At 38.0% G+C, this 17,266-nt stretch overlaps 1 protein-coding gene across 1 annotated transcript in view; it reads left to right on the top strand.

Moving 5' to 3' along the window:
- Nucleotides 1-16,943, top strand: part of SLC9A3 (solute carrier family 9 member A3) — a 57,016-nt gene extending 40,073 nt beyond the window's left edge. The window contains exons 9-17 of the mRNA XM_026081386.1: nucleotides 1,245-1,315; nucleotides 3,805-3,934; nucleotides 7,350-7,465; nucleotides 8,915-9,044; nucleotides 9,581-9,757; nucleotides 10,317-10,392; nucleotides 12,218-12,331; nucleotides 13,674-13,917; nucleotides 16,619-16,943. Coding sequence (XP_025937171.1) covers nucleotides 1,245-1,315; nucleotides 3,805-3,934; nucleotides 7,350-7,465; nucleotides 8,915-9,044; nucleotides 9,581-9,757; nucleotides 10,317-10,392; nucleotides 12,218-12,331; nucleotides 13,674-13,917; nucleotides 16,619-16,622 — 1,062 coding nt within the window. The 3' untranslated portion in view covers nucleotides 16,623-16,943. The remainder of the gene's footprint in view (nucleotides 1-1,244; nucleotides 1,316-3,804; nucleotides 3,935-7,349; nucleotides 7,466-8,914; nucleotides 9,045-9,580; nucleotides 9,758-10,316; nucleotides 10,393-12,217; nucleotides 12,332-13,673; nucleotides 13,918-16,618) is intronic.
- The last annotated feature ends 323 nt before the right edge of the window (nucleotides 16,944-17,266 follow it).

The raw sequence follows: 17,266 nt of genomic DNA, 5'->3' as shown, positions 1-17,266 counted from the left end.
CTGCTGTGGGTTTACACTCTGTTCAGAAAGGCATCCCTAGCTATGCAGTTTTGCATCACATCTTGAAAAATTCTCCTTCTCTAGAAAAAGTTTCTCCCAGTATTACATTCATCATCATGACCCTGCACAATCTGTTTGTTTCTGAGGGGTTCTGTTCAAAGGCTACAGAGTAAATACATTATGCTTTTGTTACCCAGCAGAAAAGCTGTTTGATTTACGAATAGAGGGAATTTCCCCAGCGACACTGTTTTGGTTATCTGAAAAACAGAATTTTTCCCCCAGGTGAGGAAATACCTTCCACCTGCATTTATGGGATATATCTTTACATGTCAGTGGGCAGTGGAGGGCTGAGCAGTAATGTTAATTCTGGCACTTTGTAAGGTGTGTACTGATTCACTGCTTCCTAGAGTATTCCAGCAGACCTTGTCTCAGTGTCTCTAGCTCTCCTAAACTGTCGCTTCCATGCCTTCAGAGAGAGAAAGCACTGTCTGTCCTCAGAGAGTGGGCTGGAAGTACCTGACTTATAATATATTTTCCCCCAGTTCCATGTCCGATATCTCCTGAAGCAATAATTAATATTATATTCAGGAATAATCCATATCACCTGTGTGGTTCTAAACCCAGCATTCTGTAGACTCTATACCATTCAGTCCAATGTTCAGGGTGAACTGTTAAAAACTGTTTAAAGAAAAAGACCAAATTATACCTGCAGCTTGAATAAAGTTACACAGCTCCAAATTGCCATCAACCATGCGATAGTCAACCCAGCACAGGATTTCACACTGGTTTCCAGTAGAATGGCTCCTACTTTTACTCTGATGGAAGTACTGATTCTTGAAAAGTCTAAAAAGAAACACTAGGGGAGACTTTCAACTGATTTAATCACCAACAGTAATGGTTCATGTACTTCATAGGGCAGGAATGAAGATGGTAAAATGAGTTGATAAAGAGTCTTAAAACAGACTGCTAATAAAAAGGGGGTTTAATTGCCTTCTTGTTGAGACCTGTGTAGATCAGGAAGAGTTAGTGAATTTGTAGTAGCAAAGAACTGGTTAGAAAGCAATCAGAACCTTTGAAAAAAAGCATATGGCAGTCGCAGTATTTCTCTAAATGGGAAAAAATTCTGTTTAGCATCAATAAAATTATCCTGCATAGTTGCCTAGTCTAACTTGATATAAATTGAGTTATTTTCTAATTGTGAATTTAATTTCTGTAAGATATTAATTTTACTTTCACTTTCCTAGGCCTTTGATCACATTCTTTCTGCTATAGAAGACATCTCTGGTCAAATAGGACATAATTATCTGAGAGATAAGTAAGTAGTAACTAACTTGGAAAGCTTAAAATATTGCTACAAAACCGCACCTGTAAAATAAGAATTTTAAGTCTTTCAGTTTGGGAGAGCAGGGATGTAAAGCATAATTTTAAAGGTTATTCACTGAAAACTCTGGAAATTTAGGGAATGTGAAAAGAGTGCACTTCCATCCCCTGTGACTGGATTCTTCTCTTTCACTGCCATGAATAAAGTTCAGACTAGGCCTTCGCAAATGCCTCAGTCCACATCTAGGGTTCAGCTCCTCTCAAGATTTTAGAATTGGCCATTTGCACAAGATTTGACCTAAAATATAACATTGCTCTTTCTCTGTGATACTGCATTTCATGAACAGTATTTTCATGGGGAGTGGAAGAGAGACTAAGCTTCTCTAAATTAAACTCAAAAATGCTTGCTTTTTATCTTAGTCCTACAAAGGACAGGTTCAGTATCTCCAAACGTGATCACAGAGAGTGCTTTGAATTGACTCAGATGCTTTAAGCCTATTAGCTTGAAACTAGTAATGAAATTTGTGGATCATTTCCACCCTGCTCTGTTTATAGTCAATCCAGCTTGTGGAAAGCAAAATTATTCAGTGGAAGATACAGTCACCATTTTCTTTGAAGTACACGTGAAGAATTACTGTTGTGATGGGCAGACTTGCATAAGCTAGATGGATAAATGTGAAAAAAGGACTTCAAAACTGGACTTCTTTAATAATGTTATATAGGGCTAGGCAGTTCCTTTCTCCCTGGATTTAGGTCATTTCATAGGTGCAGACAGTCAACAATCCAATCTGCTAAAATATTGATCTGACTCAACACATCAGTTCCAATCCGCAAGCCATGTGGTTGCGCTAGTACACTGCAGAGCTCTCCCTTAGATCTCGATGAGAAGCAGAGAATATTAGCTCAGGTTTAACATCATGCTCAGATGACTATACATTTCCTAGGCTGGAGCTAGATTGTATCTAGTTAGTTTGGAGCTCAAGCAGAATGGCTCAGCTGTCTCTACCCAGCTATAGGGACAGTCTCTTTCATTTCCTCTTTTTCTCAGTTTAACTCTGCAGCAGCAGAATATGTATGTGCATATACACATTTATGCTTATACAGAGTGAGAAAGCTTGAAGAGACCAACAGTTTGAGGCAAGCCAAGAACCTCAGTTTAGGATTTATCCCACCATAGTATCTGCATTTACACATGTGAAATCATATGTGTAGGTATTTCTCTTGCTCTGTGCTCATTTATGCAGTGAAGAATTTTCATGAGGCATCACAAACAGAACACCTTTCTTTTGGTAATCTTTAGTCTTTAGTTTATTTGTTGGGAATGAATTTCAGCAGATTAAAAGACAGGGGTATACTTCCTCAGTTTTGAAATACTGACTGTCAAGAAGATGGGGCTAAAGATTTTTGAAGTGGCAGACTAGAGTTTGACTTCTTTGATGTCAGGGAGTAATATCCCCAAGTAAAAAGAGAAGGTGTGGCTTAATCTAGGGTCACGGTTGAGTGCGTGGTTCAATGACTAATGTATTTTGAATGAGACCACCTTACATCTGCTTCTTTTGAATTACATCTGCAGCCAGAAGGCTCTGCTTCCTCAAAGAGGTGGCAATCCCCTAGCTTCTTCACTAATGGGCTCAGGTGTGACAGCCTGAAATAGAGACTAGGACTGCTTGTCTGATGTTCTGGCTGAGGAAGAGGAATAATTATCAACCCTGTGAATAATGTCAACTTCAACAACAAAAAGACTTCCACTATCGGAATAAAAAGGTGTAAACTCAAAATAGTCATGGGACAGGATGGATAGAATCACTTTGAATAGTGGTAGGTCTCTGAAGCTGCCTCATGTCCTGTAGAGAAAACCTCTAGGAAGGTAGATGAAGGTAAAGCAGCTTTTATCTTCTGGAGTCCAAATATGAAACAGCAGATATCCTTCTCTCACATAAGCTTGAAAGTGGAAATCACAGAAAATACACACCACTCCTATCCCTCAGGGTACACCAATGGCATGAATAAGGCCCTCTGTCAGTGCTTTTAGAGGGCGCCACTGTGAACTCACTTTTTAGGCTGGCTGTCCTACAAGACAGCTGCTGAAAAACAGATTCCCTTAGAAAGGAGGAAAGAAACTCGTAGCTTTTAGAATGAAGCTAGTTAGTATACAAGTGACTAATCAGAAGTGGAAAAATAAGATAGCATGATTTCCCAGAGTATAAAAAGTCCTAGTGATTCTGTATTCATAGCACTCTTGCTGCTGTAGTGGTGCTTGTTAAGTGCACCTATTAAATGCTTTGAGACAACTGCTTAATTCTGTAACAGCCTTTTCCTTAACTTTCGTTAACTCCTAATTGAAAAGCTTCAAAACCAAAATCCTCCACCTTGCTATGCTCATCATTTTTGAAAGTGCTTAAAAGGTAGCATTTATCCTAAACTAAAAATGCTGTGACACTAAAATTGCTTGCTGTCATTAACATAATTTGTTTAAATTATCAGGTGGTCCAATTTTGATAGGAAATTCCTCAGTAAAATACTGATGAGAAGGTCTGCTCAAAAATCAAGGGATCAGATCCTTAATGTTTTCCATGAACTCAACTTGAAGGATGCAATTACCTATGTGGCTGAGGTATGAATGCTTTTTTACACATTATAGCACCATATTCCTTTTTTTTAGATTTTAAAATGTAACCTGAAGCTGAAACATTGCAAAAAAGATGTCTAAAAGAAATCTATTTTCTTATCTGCTCTGCTTTTTTTTTCTAAAAGGAATTTAAGTGTGTTCACCCAATATCACCTCTCTGGGTGGCTGCAGTTCTCAGTATTATGCCTGATCCCTGAACATTAGTATACTGTACATGTCAGTGTTTTTTTAGCATATTGTACATATGTCAGTGCACTTTCCTGTTGGATTTTACTGAAGAGCTTTGTTTCTACCTTCTTTGCATGAGGAAACACTGTAAATCTAATGGGACCAGGCAAATTAATGCATATTTCTAAATGTGTCAGCAGAATGTGGCTCCTGCAGAACAGTGCTTCTGTGTGAAGTCAAATCTGATCTGAAGAAGACCCTTCCAAATGGTGTGGCCATATGACTCRAAGTGGTGAACTGCTACAATCCCACTCTGCAAGATCAGTCATTCAAAAGATTTTTGAGGAGTAACTTTAATTCAGTTGAATCACAATTTCCACACTTCAAAAACTAGAGTTAGAGTAGTATATTACAGATGGCAAATGCAATCACAGTATTGTGAAGTTAGAGAAACTTAAGACATAACAACAGGAGCACATTTAAAAATTACTGAATTGAAGGAAGTTACTGACCTTCTGCTGGAGCATGATTCCCAGAGCCAAGCTATGTTAACAGATCATATAAGAATTCCTAATCCTCTTCAGTCAGTGTGTATTAATGTGTGTTAATCAGACAGGTTAGTTCAAATCACTGCAAATATGCAGCATCCACACAGTGCAAAGGATAGTTTTAAGCATTAATATCTTAGTGATCTTTGAAGTGATAATCTATTGTTGCCCTTAATCTCCAACTGAATTCATTTTCACAGCTAAGTGATCTACCAGTTCATTTATTTAAAAACAATGTTTAATAATCATCATCATCATCATCATCATTATCATCTCATTTTTTGGAAAATGAAAACAGCTGGGCATACTTCTTTCAATGAAATCTGAAGTTTGAGAGATCAAAAGTATTCACAGAATTAGATCAAATTCAGCAAATATTTTAGGGCGAAAAGAGAAAGAGACAAGAAAATATTTCAGTTTAAAATTTTCTAAATTACCCTTTCAGTTTTCAGGCTGTTTGAGATCAAGAACTAATTTTCTTTCTCATGGGCGTTTCTGGGTCACACCTCAGAGAAGGAAAGTTAGATGATGAATATGATGTTCAGAATCACTGCTGAATCTGTTCAGCAGATTCACTGCAATATTCTTTCCCTCTAAAGAAATCACTAAGTCTTGCAGATTCACCCTCAGGATCTTTAGCCAATAATGTCTTGAACTCCATACAGTAATGTCAGTTTAAATTAGATTATTTATTGCTTGGAAGAGTGATCTTTCTCACTATACATTAGTACAGTGCGTGACACAAAGACGCTGACTTTTGACATGCTACTGAAGTTTAAATAATGTTTATGTAGAATGTGTCCTGCAGACAAATTGTATTTTAAAATGTCTATTGTTTGGGCAAAAATAAAAAAAGAAATTAAAAGTTCTTTAGATTCTACAAAAGGGTTGCAACATGGTTTCCTCCAGTGGAAATTAGTTAATCAGTCATGAATTGTGAATCCTGAAGTCATTCCACCTTTCTCACATTAATACTTGCTTCAGTGATAGACTGCTTAACGATATTTTATTGACTTCTGATATAGCTCTCTGAACTAGATGGCTGTGAATTTACAGGCTGACATTGATATGGAAGCCATTTCTTCAAGGAGGAATATAGATCTGCCTCCCCCAGATACCTCTTCTCTTCTGAGTTGCAAGAAACTCAGGAGTTTAAAAACTATTTTTATAAATTTGTCCTTCTTCCAGCTCTGCTGTTATGTTGCAGCTGTTCAATAAACAAGAGCTTGAGAGAGCTCAGTCTGAACCTAAATAAATTCCTTACAGCTGTGAGAGGAGAGCCTAAGTCAGCTGAGCTCAGAATAATCCAGAGCAAATGAATAGAAATGACTTAAAATACATTTCTTACCTCTACCACTTCTCAGAGACATAGTATAGGATTCTCAAATAGCTATTCTGCACTCTCATCAGGGTACCAAAGTTCTAATAGTGTGTTCTCATGAGGGGGTACACTTCCAGGAGTTTTTTTATTTAGCTTATATACACAGTTTTTGAAGTGGTAATATTTTAACATTGGCCATGCTCTAAAGAATGTGGACAAGTGATGCAGAAGAAAGCATTTATAGCAAAAACTTATTTTAATCCAGATCATCTCTGAGAAATCATAAACAGCAAAAATGTCCTAGGATATTTTGTACTGGGAGCAAATTATTGTTGCATAATTATACAATAAAAAAATATAACAGATCAATAAGGATCAAGATAAAGGCAATAAACAACACTTTTTCATAAGGAGAAGAAAGATGGTTGTAATGCTATTGTTCTAGAGTGCATTTTTAATGTAAAACATCTTGTGGAAAAATCAATATTTGACTCCTACAGATTCTTGGTGCAGACAGCAGTTCTTTCTGCTGTAAATAACCACATTCCCTGAGTACTGGAAAGGGATGATGAAAAGAATTTGCAGTTAGTAACTTCCTGTTGGCCAAAATTCCTCCACTGATGACATGGTATGATATATGTATGAGACATTAAACTTGATTTGAAAAGGAAGTCAGCCACACTTAAGAAAACGGATGAGATGATGCTGACCCAGATTTTACCTTTTTGTCTTTTAAGTTTTCTGTCTACAGAGATCAGAAAGTATTTAATGCCACTGAATTGATCCAGCACAGATTACTGTAACACATAGGTGGTCTGTCGTAGTACAAGGAAACATGTTTGTTTGATTTGCTCTGTGAATATGGAAATGTAAAAGGGACACAACACAGAATGTGAGAAATGTAGATAAAAAACTTTTAATATTCTGCAAGGGAGATTGTTTTTCTGTGTGTATCCTTTATAACAATTTAAAATGTAGAGGTCTGCTATGTGACTTCTCTCTGCTGCTATTCAAAACCATAGATGGATTTGGCCTGTGTAACCATGATGTCACTCAACAGCTCCCTTCCTCAAAAACAAGGGATTTTGCAAGCATTAGGGAAAAGTGTGAAGACAGAAAAACGAGCTTTCCCAGAAGTTCTCTTTGAGACACCAGTTTCAGAACTGACAGCAAATCTCTCTTCAATGTCTCATCTCTGAGTCTCCCCAGTATCTTGCAAATAGACATTTTCTGATACGCATTTTGTCCTAGGTGCTTATGTTAACATACTGCACTGTGTATTGCCACCCTCATGTTAACACACTGTAGCTTTTGACAAAAAAGTACTGCAGTGGTAATGTGTCTCGTTTCCTGCTGTGGCCAGGGAGAACGCAGAGGCTCCTTAGCGTTCATACGTTCACCAAGTACAGACAACATGGTGAATGTGGACTTCAGCACCCCACGTCCCAGCACGGTGGAGAGCTCTGTCTCCTACTTACTGTGAGTACCTGTGGCTAATTGGTTGATTGCCTTTTATTTTTGTGTTATATGATGTGAAGAAGGGCAAAAAACGATGTGGAGGATTAAAGCTAGAAATTTTTTAAAATGTAGCTTGTAGGGCCCTCATTCACTACTGTTTTGTACTTTCATTAGTCTTTTCCTCCCACATAAAATGGGTATATGATGCTATCAATGCTCTTGTTTCACTTTACACACAAATTTTTCAGTGCAAACTGATGGCAGAGCATGAGAAATTAGAAAGACTTGTGTCTTCCCTAACTCGTCCCTGGCTGCTTCACAGAATAGACAGACTGATGTAAACAGAAGAATAAGACTAGAAAGCAAAAAATGAAAAAAAAAAATCGAAAATCCACCTGAAAGATAAGAGTCAATAGTTTTTAAAAGGGGAATGTACACACTTCTTCACACTTGCAAAATTGTATCAAAACTTTTTAAAAATCAAGTCACTCTTGGTTAGAGCTCAGCATGATTTTTTTCAGATCTAAAGGTGAATTTTTCAGCAAGTGTTATGCATCTTAAAAGAGGGGTTTAGCACTCCTTAAGCATTGTATCTGTAGCAAAAGCTTTGTGAATTCTGTAATTCTACAACCATCACAATCACTGGGGGGAAAGGGGAGTATCCACACAGCTCCACTTTAGACATTTAACTATGGGAACCTAATCTAGGAATCTAGTTTCTGTGTATAATGAAGAGAAAAAGCCTTCCAAGGGCAGTTCAAAGTCCCTAATTGTTGCCTAAATTAAGGTGCTGAGAGTCATCTTCTGTAAACAGCCTTTTTTCTCCACTGCCTCCCTAGAACACCTAGGTTCCTACGTCCAGAGACAACCTCTCTTGCCCAGAAAATCTCTCTCATCTCCCTTTGTATTGTAACTTACAGACAGGTAACTGTGATTATGGATAATAGAACTTCAGTCCTGCAGTTACAGGAAGGTAACTGGCATTTAAAAAAAAAAAAAAAACAGATAAAAGCTCATAAAATAGAGCACATATCTGTATTCGCGTTGGTTCACGTGGCATTAGAGTGCCTTTTGCTCACTGACTGCAATTGACAGTGCTGGATGTTGTTGCTGAGTCTGGTCTAGAGAGGTCTGGTCACAGGCGAGGCAAGGAAAAACATTGCTCCTTCTTTAACTCATTTGTGACTCTCAGGGAATAGGCCATGGAACATGCAGACAGAGAAATAAGAGTAGTGAATGCTACACCCACCTTAAATACAAGAAGCCAATACATTTTAAAAGGGAAACGTATACTCTTTTCACATTTCCCACTAGCTGTTTGCTCACTCTGTTTGCTCCATTTTGACCTTTTTTTTTTTTTTTTTTTAGTCATCTTCATTTCTCACTCTCCTTCCCCACTTTCCTGTTTTCCCTTCCCCTTCTGTAATTACTGATTTTTAAAAGTGCTGTTTGTAATTTGGTATTCTTCAGGAGGGAAAAAGCTGGACCAGTTTGCCTTGACATGCAAGCTTTAGAGCAGAGGAGGAAGAGTATCCGGGACACAGAGGATACGGTCACACACCATACCCTACAACAGTACTTGTACAAACCCAGGCAAGAGGTGAGAGCGGGAGGCCAACATAGGACAGATTCTCAGTCTAAAGCTGGGAGACACGAGGAACCAAAAATTTGGGAGCGAAACTCAGAAGAAAAGAACACATACGCAAAATCCACCCTTGAGGAACATGGGATCTTTGTCTGTATTCTCTCCCACTTATGAGCAAGGCCTCATGCGCATAGCTAGTGCCTCTGATTTCAGCAGGGCCAGGGGAATGCAGGACTGGATCCAAAATAGGTTCTAAAGCAGGATGAATGGAGCATGTAAACTGAAATGATTCACACACACATAGGGAGAGGCTTCCTTTGAATGACTGTCACTTTTTATTAGTTATACTTAAAATTCCTGGACTAATACCAGTTTCATCATAAAGACAGAGAAAGAAAATACAAGTTTCCATTAATGCCTTTAGATTAGTCTTTAGTTCCTTCTTTTTTTAAGCAGTTGGTTTTGTTTTCATGGCACTGTGACTGCATTAATCCAGGGCTTCCAGCAGCATTTCTAAATAAATGAATATTGTTTTTCCTTCCTGGCCACAGCACAAACACCTGTACAGCCGACATGAGATCATGCACAATGAAGACGAGAAACAAGACAAGGAAATTTTCCACAGGACAATGAGGAAGCGCTTGGAGTCTTTCAAGAGCACCAAACTAGGAATAAACCATTCCAAGAAGCTCAATAAAATCCACAAGCGAGACCGGGGCCAAAAAAGGGTAAAATACTCTCATGAGGACTCATCTATTATGCAAACTAAGGGGTGGGGAGGGCAGGAAGGATTCTAAAGGGTCCCATGTCCTTCAGTTATCTCTGCCCTATAGAACTTCATGACCTTAAAGAGTCTAGGCAAGAAGAAATTGAACTGTGAGGTGGCTCAAGGGGCACCTTCTCACATGCTGCTTTTCTCTATGCCTTCGGACCCTTCTGGGTGAGAGACTTTTGATCACTTATAAAACAAGAGAGCTTGAGTCAAGTGGGAGCACTGCAAGGCGATGTAGCAGGGTAGAGCTGCAGCATGGACCATTCCACAAAATTTGCATGGAAGTAGGAGGGAACTGGTAGAATTTGAAGAGCCAAAGCCCCTTTCTTTTCCTGTAGTGAGTAAGAGGCAGAGCGGGGAAACTAACATCATCAATATTGGGACACAAGCAAAGTTTAAAAGAGATTTCAGAGATATACCATGGAACTCTGGGGACTTTACAAGGACGTCTCTGCCATTGCTATCTGATGATGGCAGCATTTCTGGTAACCATTCATCTGTTTGTTTTCTTTCAGCGAAACAGCAGTGTTATACCAAATGGAAAAATACCTTCAGAAAACCCAGTACAAGATTTTGCTTTGAAGGAAAAAGGTAAACAGACTGTTAGACCAGCTTCATTAACTGCATTTTACCAACTACATTGTTGGTAAAAAAAAAAAAAAAAAAAAAAAAAAGCATCAGTGAAAAACTTCATGGCATGCAAAGATGAGGCTGGTATTAAAAAGGGACTTCTGCTAATAACCTGAGTTGGGCAGGTCTGCTCCATACTTCAAAATGTAGTGTCTGAATGATTTAGCAGTTGTTTTTCTAGACAGCTGGATGATAAATCAAATTTTAATCAGCCCTCTCACTCATGCTTTTTAAATGTCATGTTTACATTTTGAAAACTAAAAGATGCAGGAGCTGTGATGTAGATGAAATTTCAGCTTCCTTTTGAACAAGCTGCAGAGAGCAACTTTTGCTAATGTCTTTCTTTTTGACCAGAGCAGGATATGTCCGCCCATGACACCACATCATATAAAATTCAGTAGTTTGATGGCATTCTAATCTGAAATAGGGTCCATTTGTTTGAAAGGAGTCTGGATCAGAGTTGAAAGCCAAGCAAGCATGAGAGAGTAACTTTGAAAGGAACACAGTCAGAGGCCAGTTTCAACACTGGCTCATCCTTCATGCTTATCCACTAAACCTAATAGGAGTCTACTTTGAAGCTGACTACCCTAGGGAGCATCCCTAGCAAAAGAAGGAAGGAAAAAAAACAAAATCTGACATCTTGGTTGCGCATATAAAGCCCCCAAAACTTTGATCTGGCACTTTAGCCATCTTTTGGCCTTCTGTCAATAATAACAAGACATGATGAAGACTGATAGGTCAAATTATAATGATATATTATTATTTATATCATGTGACTATCATTTACATATATATCTAATACATCATATATTGTGTGTATCACATATATATGATAAAATTATCTATATGTTTCACTTGAGAACTGAAATGTGATTTAAAAGCTGCTGAACTAACACTTATTCCTGGTCTTTCCTCTGCTTATGCAGGCAACCCCTTGATCTCAAAGAGAACTGAAGTAAAGCAGAGAGAGATTTCTTTTCTCCCATAGCTCCAAGCAAAGATTTTTTCCTTATATATGCYCTTTAAATCATTTTCTGAACTTTTTTCTTTTTTTTTTTTGACTGTCAGAGGCAATGCATGCTGGCTGAGTGACTATAATGCTCTAGACTATCTTTGCTTGGGAAGAGCTTTCCAAATGCTTTTAAGTAGGTCATCCAACRCTCTCTCCTTACAGCACATTCTTCACAGAAATCTCTTCATCCTCTACCTTAAAAAAAAGTTTCTTTGGAGGACAGTGTTAAGAAGTGGTTTGGCAGCAGACAGAAACACTCTTCACTTCTTTATCCAAACTATAGTAAAATGAATTCTCCCTCAGTAGAAGCTTATATATGCAGCAATGACCTCACCAGGTTGGAAATCAGTCAGGATACTAACACCAGCCTCTGTCTAATGATGAAAACGCAGTAACTGGTTGTTGTAAGGGGCCACAGTTGACAAGACCTGAGCATTTAAGAGGAAAACAGATAGCGGCACAGTGGTCTCATGTCATGTATTTGCTCATTTCAGTGCCAGGAAAGCAAAGTCTCTCAGCCAAGAGTGTATCTGGAATGCACCATCTCTACCATAATACCAGCCACTAATGCAAGGCTGAAACCTGTGCTGGGTTTCTTAATCTAATTGGTGTCTAAGCTGCAAACTTACATACAAGCTCTCTTTTGCCCTTATCCAGATCCTTGCTAATGATATATCTTAGATAACTATCTTAGCATCAAAAGAGCTAACATTTTATATCAAAACTGGTAGAAATGTCTAACCAAATTGGACTGACTTTTTTTTTTTCTTCCAGATTTGGAGTTTTCTGAGCCAGAAGACAGTAACGATTATGAAACTTTGCACCTCGGCAAAGGAGTTGATTTCCTGGCTGATGTAACCAAGCAAAATTTCACAGATACACCTAGTGGTAAGACAATCAACTACATATGGATTTTTTTTCTCAAATATAAAACAATTTATTAGCAATGATGCTGCTTTAGCTTGTATTTGGGGGGGGGTATTTGATTTGTTCTCTTAAAAATGTTATTTGCTTAATATTGTTGTTAACACATGAAAAGTTTGGGATATTTAAAGGTACGGAGAGCATCAACTTTGCAGCTGATAATACTGACAGCAGTTGTGAGCATGACGGCATAATCCAGACCTAAAAGCACTAATTATTTCTAGCAACAGAAAACATTATCTTAGACTTGTCCTACTTCACAAGACCAGCCAATACCAGTCCTTTGGAACTGATTTCTACTAGCATTTAAATCAACTTTGCTGTGTGATACATTTCATACTTCTTCTTTCATGTGGAATTTTTCATCTTAAATTCACGACTCCCTCAGATCCTTACAAGGCTGTGTGCTGGATCATTTTAGAGATACTACAAAACTCACAGTAGTCACAGAAAAGGGAAGGTTTGCAGCATTTCCGGGCACTTACTGTATTTGACTTCTGGTCCTGAATGGCTCCAAAATATCAGATTGAAAATATATTGATATATATAAAAGAAATAATATGGCATGATTTCAAAGGTTTTAAATTTTAATATTTCTCTTTAGTCCTCTTCTGTTTGAACTCTCAGTGTGCCACTGTATGGGTAACATGCTGCATGTAGGGAGGATAAATACTTGTGTCAGAGCTCTTGGCAATCATGCTGATACACCTTTTCACTGCATCATCACAAATTCCCTGTTTGAGTTTATATAAAGGCATCCAGAAATYGATCCAGAAAAAAGTGGGTGGCGAGATGTAGACCTAGACTGTTTTTAAATTTTCTTTTACTGTTTAAACACTATAGATTTGGTGTTTATATTAAAAAGCTGATGTTAGTTACTTTTGACTGTTCTGTGGCCTGCTTTGGCTCCCTCACACACATCTTGTACATGTACGGATTTGAGCACTTTAAGCTTTTTTTATTATTATGTTTTTTTTTCTTTTTTTGTAGGTTTGATTTGAATGTTCTGCAATTCTTTTATGTTTTGCTTTATTTTGTTTGAGGGACGGGTTGATTTGTTCTTGTATTGATTTTATTCATTGTCTGGAGACATCCCAACCATAACTGCAGGTTATATCCAATTTTTCTCTTTAAAGGAAATCCAAGCTGACTAGCAATAACCAAGCCAGTGAGAGCAATCTGTGTGTGTATAATAATATATCTGCCAACAGGTTTCTTCACTATAGCCCTTCTCCTTATACATCTTATTGTATTACCAAGAAATTACTTTAATTAATTGAATTTGTTACTCATGAACTTTTTGTAGGAATTGATAACCCAGTATTTTCAGCTGATGATGGTCAAAGTGTCTACATGAAGTTCTCACCATGGTTATCTAGTGAAGATACTGTGGTACCATCACAAAGGGCCAGAGTGCAGATCCCATATTCTCCAAACAACTTCAGACGGCTCACTCCGTTCCGGCTCAGCAATAAATCAATAGATTCCTTCTTGCAAGCAGATGGCCCAGAGGACCGACCCAGATCTTTTCTCCCAGAATCAACACATATGTAATATTTTAAAACAGATTATCATCATCTTTATTTTTAATCAGTCTTCCTGTCTACCTTGACTACTGATAAGAAGTTTATTTTTCTATTTCTTTTCTCCCAGAGTGTTTCTTTTCTTCTTGATTTATTTTTTTTCTACAACTAAACGTCTTCTATTTTCCTCCTGTTTGAACAGCTAAACATTTTTCTATTTTCCTCCTATAGAAATGCTGCCCAGCTGTAAATATTTGGGGTGAAATGACTAGTTATTTTTACAACAGCTAAGGATCTGGCTCTTTGTTTTGGCTTGAACACTTTAAATGCTAAGCAAAAAATATTCCAAACACCAGAATGTTGTGTACCTGTTTTCAGAAGGATCCAGGTTTCTTGATTAGCCAGTTCTAGATGATAAAATTCCTATCTGAATTGCCTAACATGAGGCAATTCTGATTCAACCCTCTTAAAAAGTGGTTGTTACTCTTTCAAGTAACATTGTCAAGACTGTCTTCAGGCCTAAGCAAACTAGGTAATTACCAAGGACAGGAGACTAATAAGAATAGCAAATCAGTCTCAGCCAATGCTGGCTATCTTACTTATGCCGAAGCCCTGGAAAGACAGTCTGGTTGCTGATGCCAAAGGACGTGGTTTGCCTGTAACAGTTTGGGTGTCATTTAACCCATCAGATGTGCAATAGGAACAGAAGGCCTAGACCAACAATGGGCTGAGCTGAGCCACTCACTCTTAGCATCACCATATTGTGATTTTGCCTCTGTTGCTGAGAAGCCTTGCACCAGTTCTTAAGATCTGGCCAGGTTCTTCTTTATCCTGGGYGTAGCCAGTGAAAATGCTCCCACTGTGCAGGACAACTGTTGAATGACACTGCTGATTACACCATTAAGCTGCATAAGAGAGGGTTAAAAATGAAGCAAGTTTTGCACTAAAAAGCATCAGGGTTCCCTTACACAGGTGGAGATAACTACACAACAGCCAAAACCAGAGAAAAGCAGAATTCCAGTTTTGGTTAGAGCCCAGCCATTTGTCTTATCCTTAAACTGTGATTTTTTTCTTGAAAAAACAGAGAAACGTTCATCTTTTTCATGCAGTAAATAACCTTATGCCTCTAATGTGTTAGAGGCTTAAAAATAAATCGACTCTGGGTTTAAATGAATATCTTGGTGGCCCTTTAATTCTTGTTCTGTGACATTTTTCCACACCATAAAAATCAGCCTTCATTTCTATAATCAACATAGTGCTGTAAATGAGGTGGCTCAGGTCACAGTTCAGCCATCATAATTGAACGGAGCATAGGGCACTGCAGGGATTATGCAATGAAATCCAATCCTCAGTTTCATCGGGAATTAGCTTCTGGGGAATCTGTGATCGCAAGTGTATGACCTAGTATGCTCTGTGCATCAACAAACACAGGAATGTGGTAAATTGAGAGTACTTCTGCAGGTAGCTGATGAACCTTTGTTCAGACAAAGATCTCAGGATGAGAGTGACTGCTACCCAATTTTGATTTGAGAAGAATTTCATAATCTTTTGAAAAGAAATGGAAAATAAAGTTCCATTTTGCTTCTGTTCTGGCTTCTGTCCCTACAGAAGATGTGCTGGTTCAAGATTAATTCCAGGTAGCACATTACTTTCTTCACTTGAGTGTGCTGCAGCGCTGTGGTTGGTTCTAGTACTCAGGTCTCTATTAGTGCATCTTCTGATTATTTTTAAATGGTGTTTTAAAATAATTCACAATCTTTTAATTAATCCAACCTGTAAATTCCAATATTCTGATTAAAAACTCAACACTGAACAGCATTCCAAAATGGAAACTTGTCCCTGACATTTATCCACATTGAAAATCTCTTCATGTTTTTTTCCATTGAAAATATTGTCATAAAATACTGGCTTATTACTCACTGAACTATTTCTTGCTAACCTTTGTTCCTTTCCTCCATTCTATTGCCTTGATTATACCTGACTTTATTATTTAGAATTGCTATGCATTAGTTCTTGTGCAAGTATATTTGATATATCAAAGTCATTGGGCTTTGACTGTGTTTCTTAAGAGGCATTTTGGGAAACTAGATTGCCTGAGCTAACAAGCTCAGAGCTAAATTACTCTCAGAAACAGTCCTCTGAACTATCTCCTATAATAAAATGTCCCAATAGGAGAATGACATTGGAATTTCGGTTAAATGGTTTTAAAAACAGTATAGATTGGAAACTAAATGTGAAGTTTGCCTACACAACATAAAGCGTACAGAAAACTGAGCATGGGCTCCAGTCAAGAAGAAATTGATAGTCTGCTGATACTCTCTGTTCATTGATTAAAAGAGCACAATTTCAAAAGTGTCTGAAAGATTTCCTCGCTGAGCCTCACGACTAAATGGTTCAAAAGCAAAGATACACCTTAATGATGAGGTGATGGCTCCATCTCCTAAATATTTGTAACATGCAATGTTCATCAGTGGACTCAATTCCACCTGATATTTAGCCAGGATAAAAAGTTTGATAAACTTGGTTGAGGTTGTACAATATGGCCATTAGGACAGAGCACAGTTCCCCAGCTCAAAAACAGTCTTAAACCACTCACTTTCATAAGGTTTTCAGCAAAATTACCCAATTCAAAGGATTCCCAGAAAATTAGTATTTAAAATAAAATCAAGCTTGCACTGGTATAGAAAGTCTGTGTCTACATATGTTTCTATTTAATTTTGCCCTCTAGGTGAGATGGACCATGATGTTGAAATGACAGAATACTCCTCTTCAGATGACAAATTGCCTCCTTATACATCTGACCAACCAAACCAAACAAAAAGTGTTTCAGAAACTCCCCTCCACTTCTTTCCATCTTGTCTTCAGATGCCTTGGACACAAGCCTATTCTTCCTTGGAAAATAGAGGGAATATATCTCTTTCTACTGTCTCTGAGTATGTAACTTCTTGTGACCCAGATGTACCTGATCTCTACTGGGAAGCAGATACAGATATGAATAACAAAGAAACAATAAACTCAGGTTATTGTTCTGAAGTTAGCTATGAGCCAGAGAATTCACAGGAGGAGAGTTCTCTCTCTGTGCCTGAAGGGCTGGAAGACTCTTATATTAAGGAGCCCCAAGAGAAGATAATGTTGCTTGATGTACAAGCAAACTACAGATCTGCTGCAGCCAGGCGTGTACAAAGCCGACGTTCATTTCACAGGCCAAAACCATTGCAACACCCTAAGCTTCAGAAGCTAGCATCACTTCCAGCATCTTGTCATGTCCCTCCACATTCACTGGAACAAGAGGAAACACAGCTGTGAACCAGGACTTACTTGAAAGGAGAAGATGAGAGAGAAAAAGTTGAATATAGGGCTTCTGTAAAAATAGAGA

Source organism: Apteryx rowi, unplaced genomic scaffold, assembly GCF_003343035.1.
Source record: "Apteryx rowi isolate R43461 unplaced genomic scaffold, aptRow1 scaffold_549, whole genome shotgun sequence".
Classification (NCBI taxonomy): domain Eukaryota; kingdom Metazoa; phylum Chordata; class Aves; order Apterygiformes; family Apterygidae; genus Apteryx; species Apteryx rowi.
Note: the sequence above shows the minus strand (reverse complement) of the source record. Positions and strands in the feature narration are given on the sequence as shown.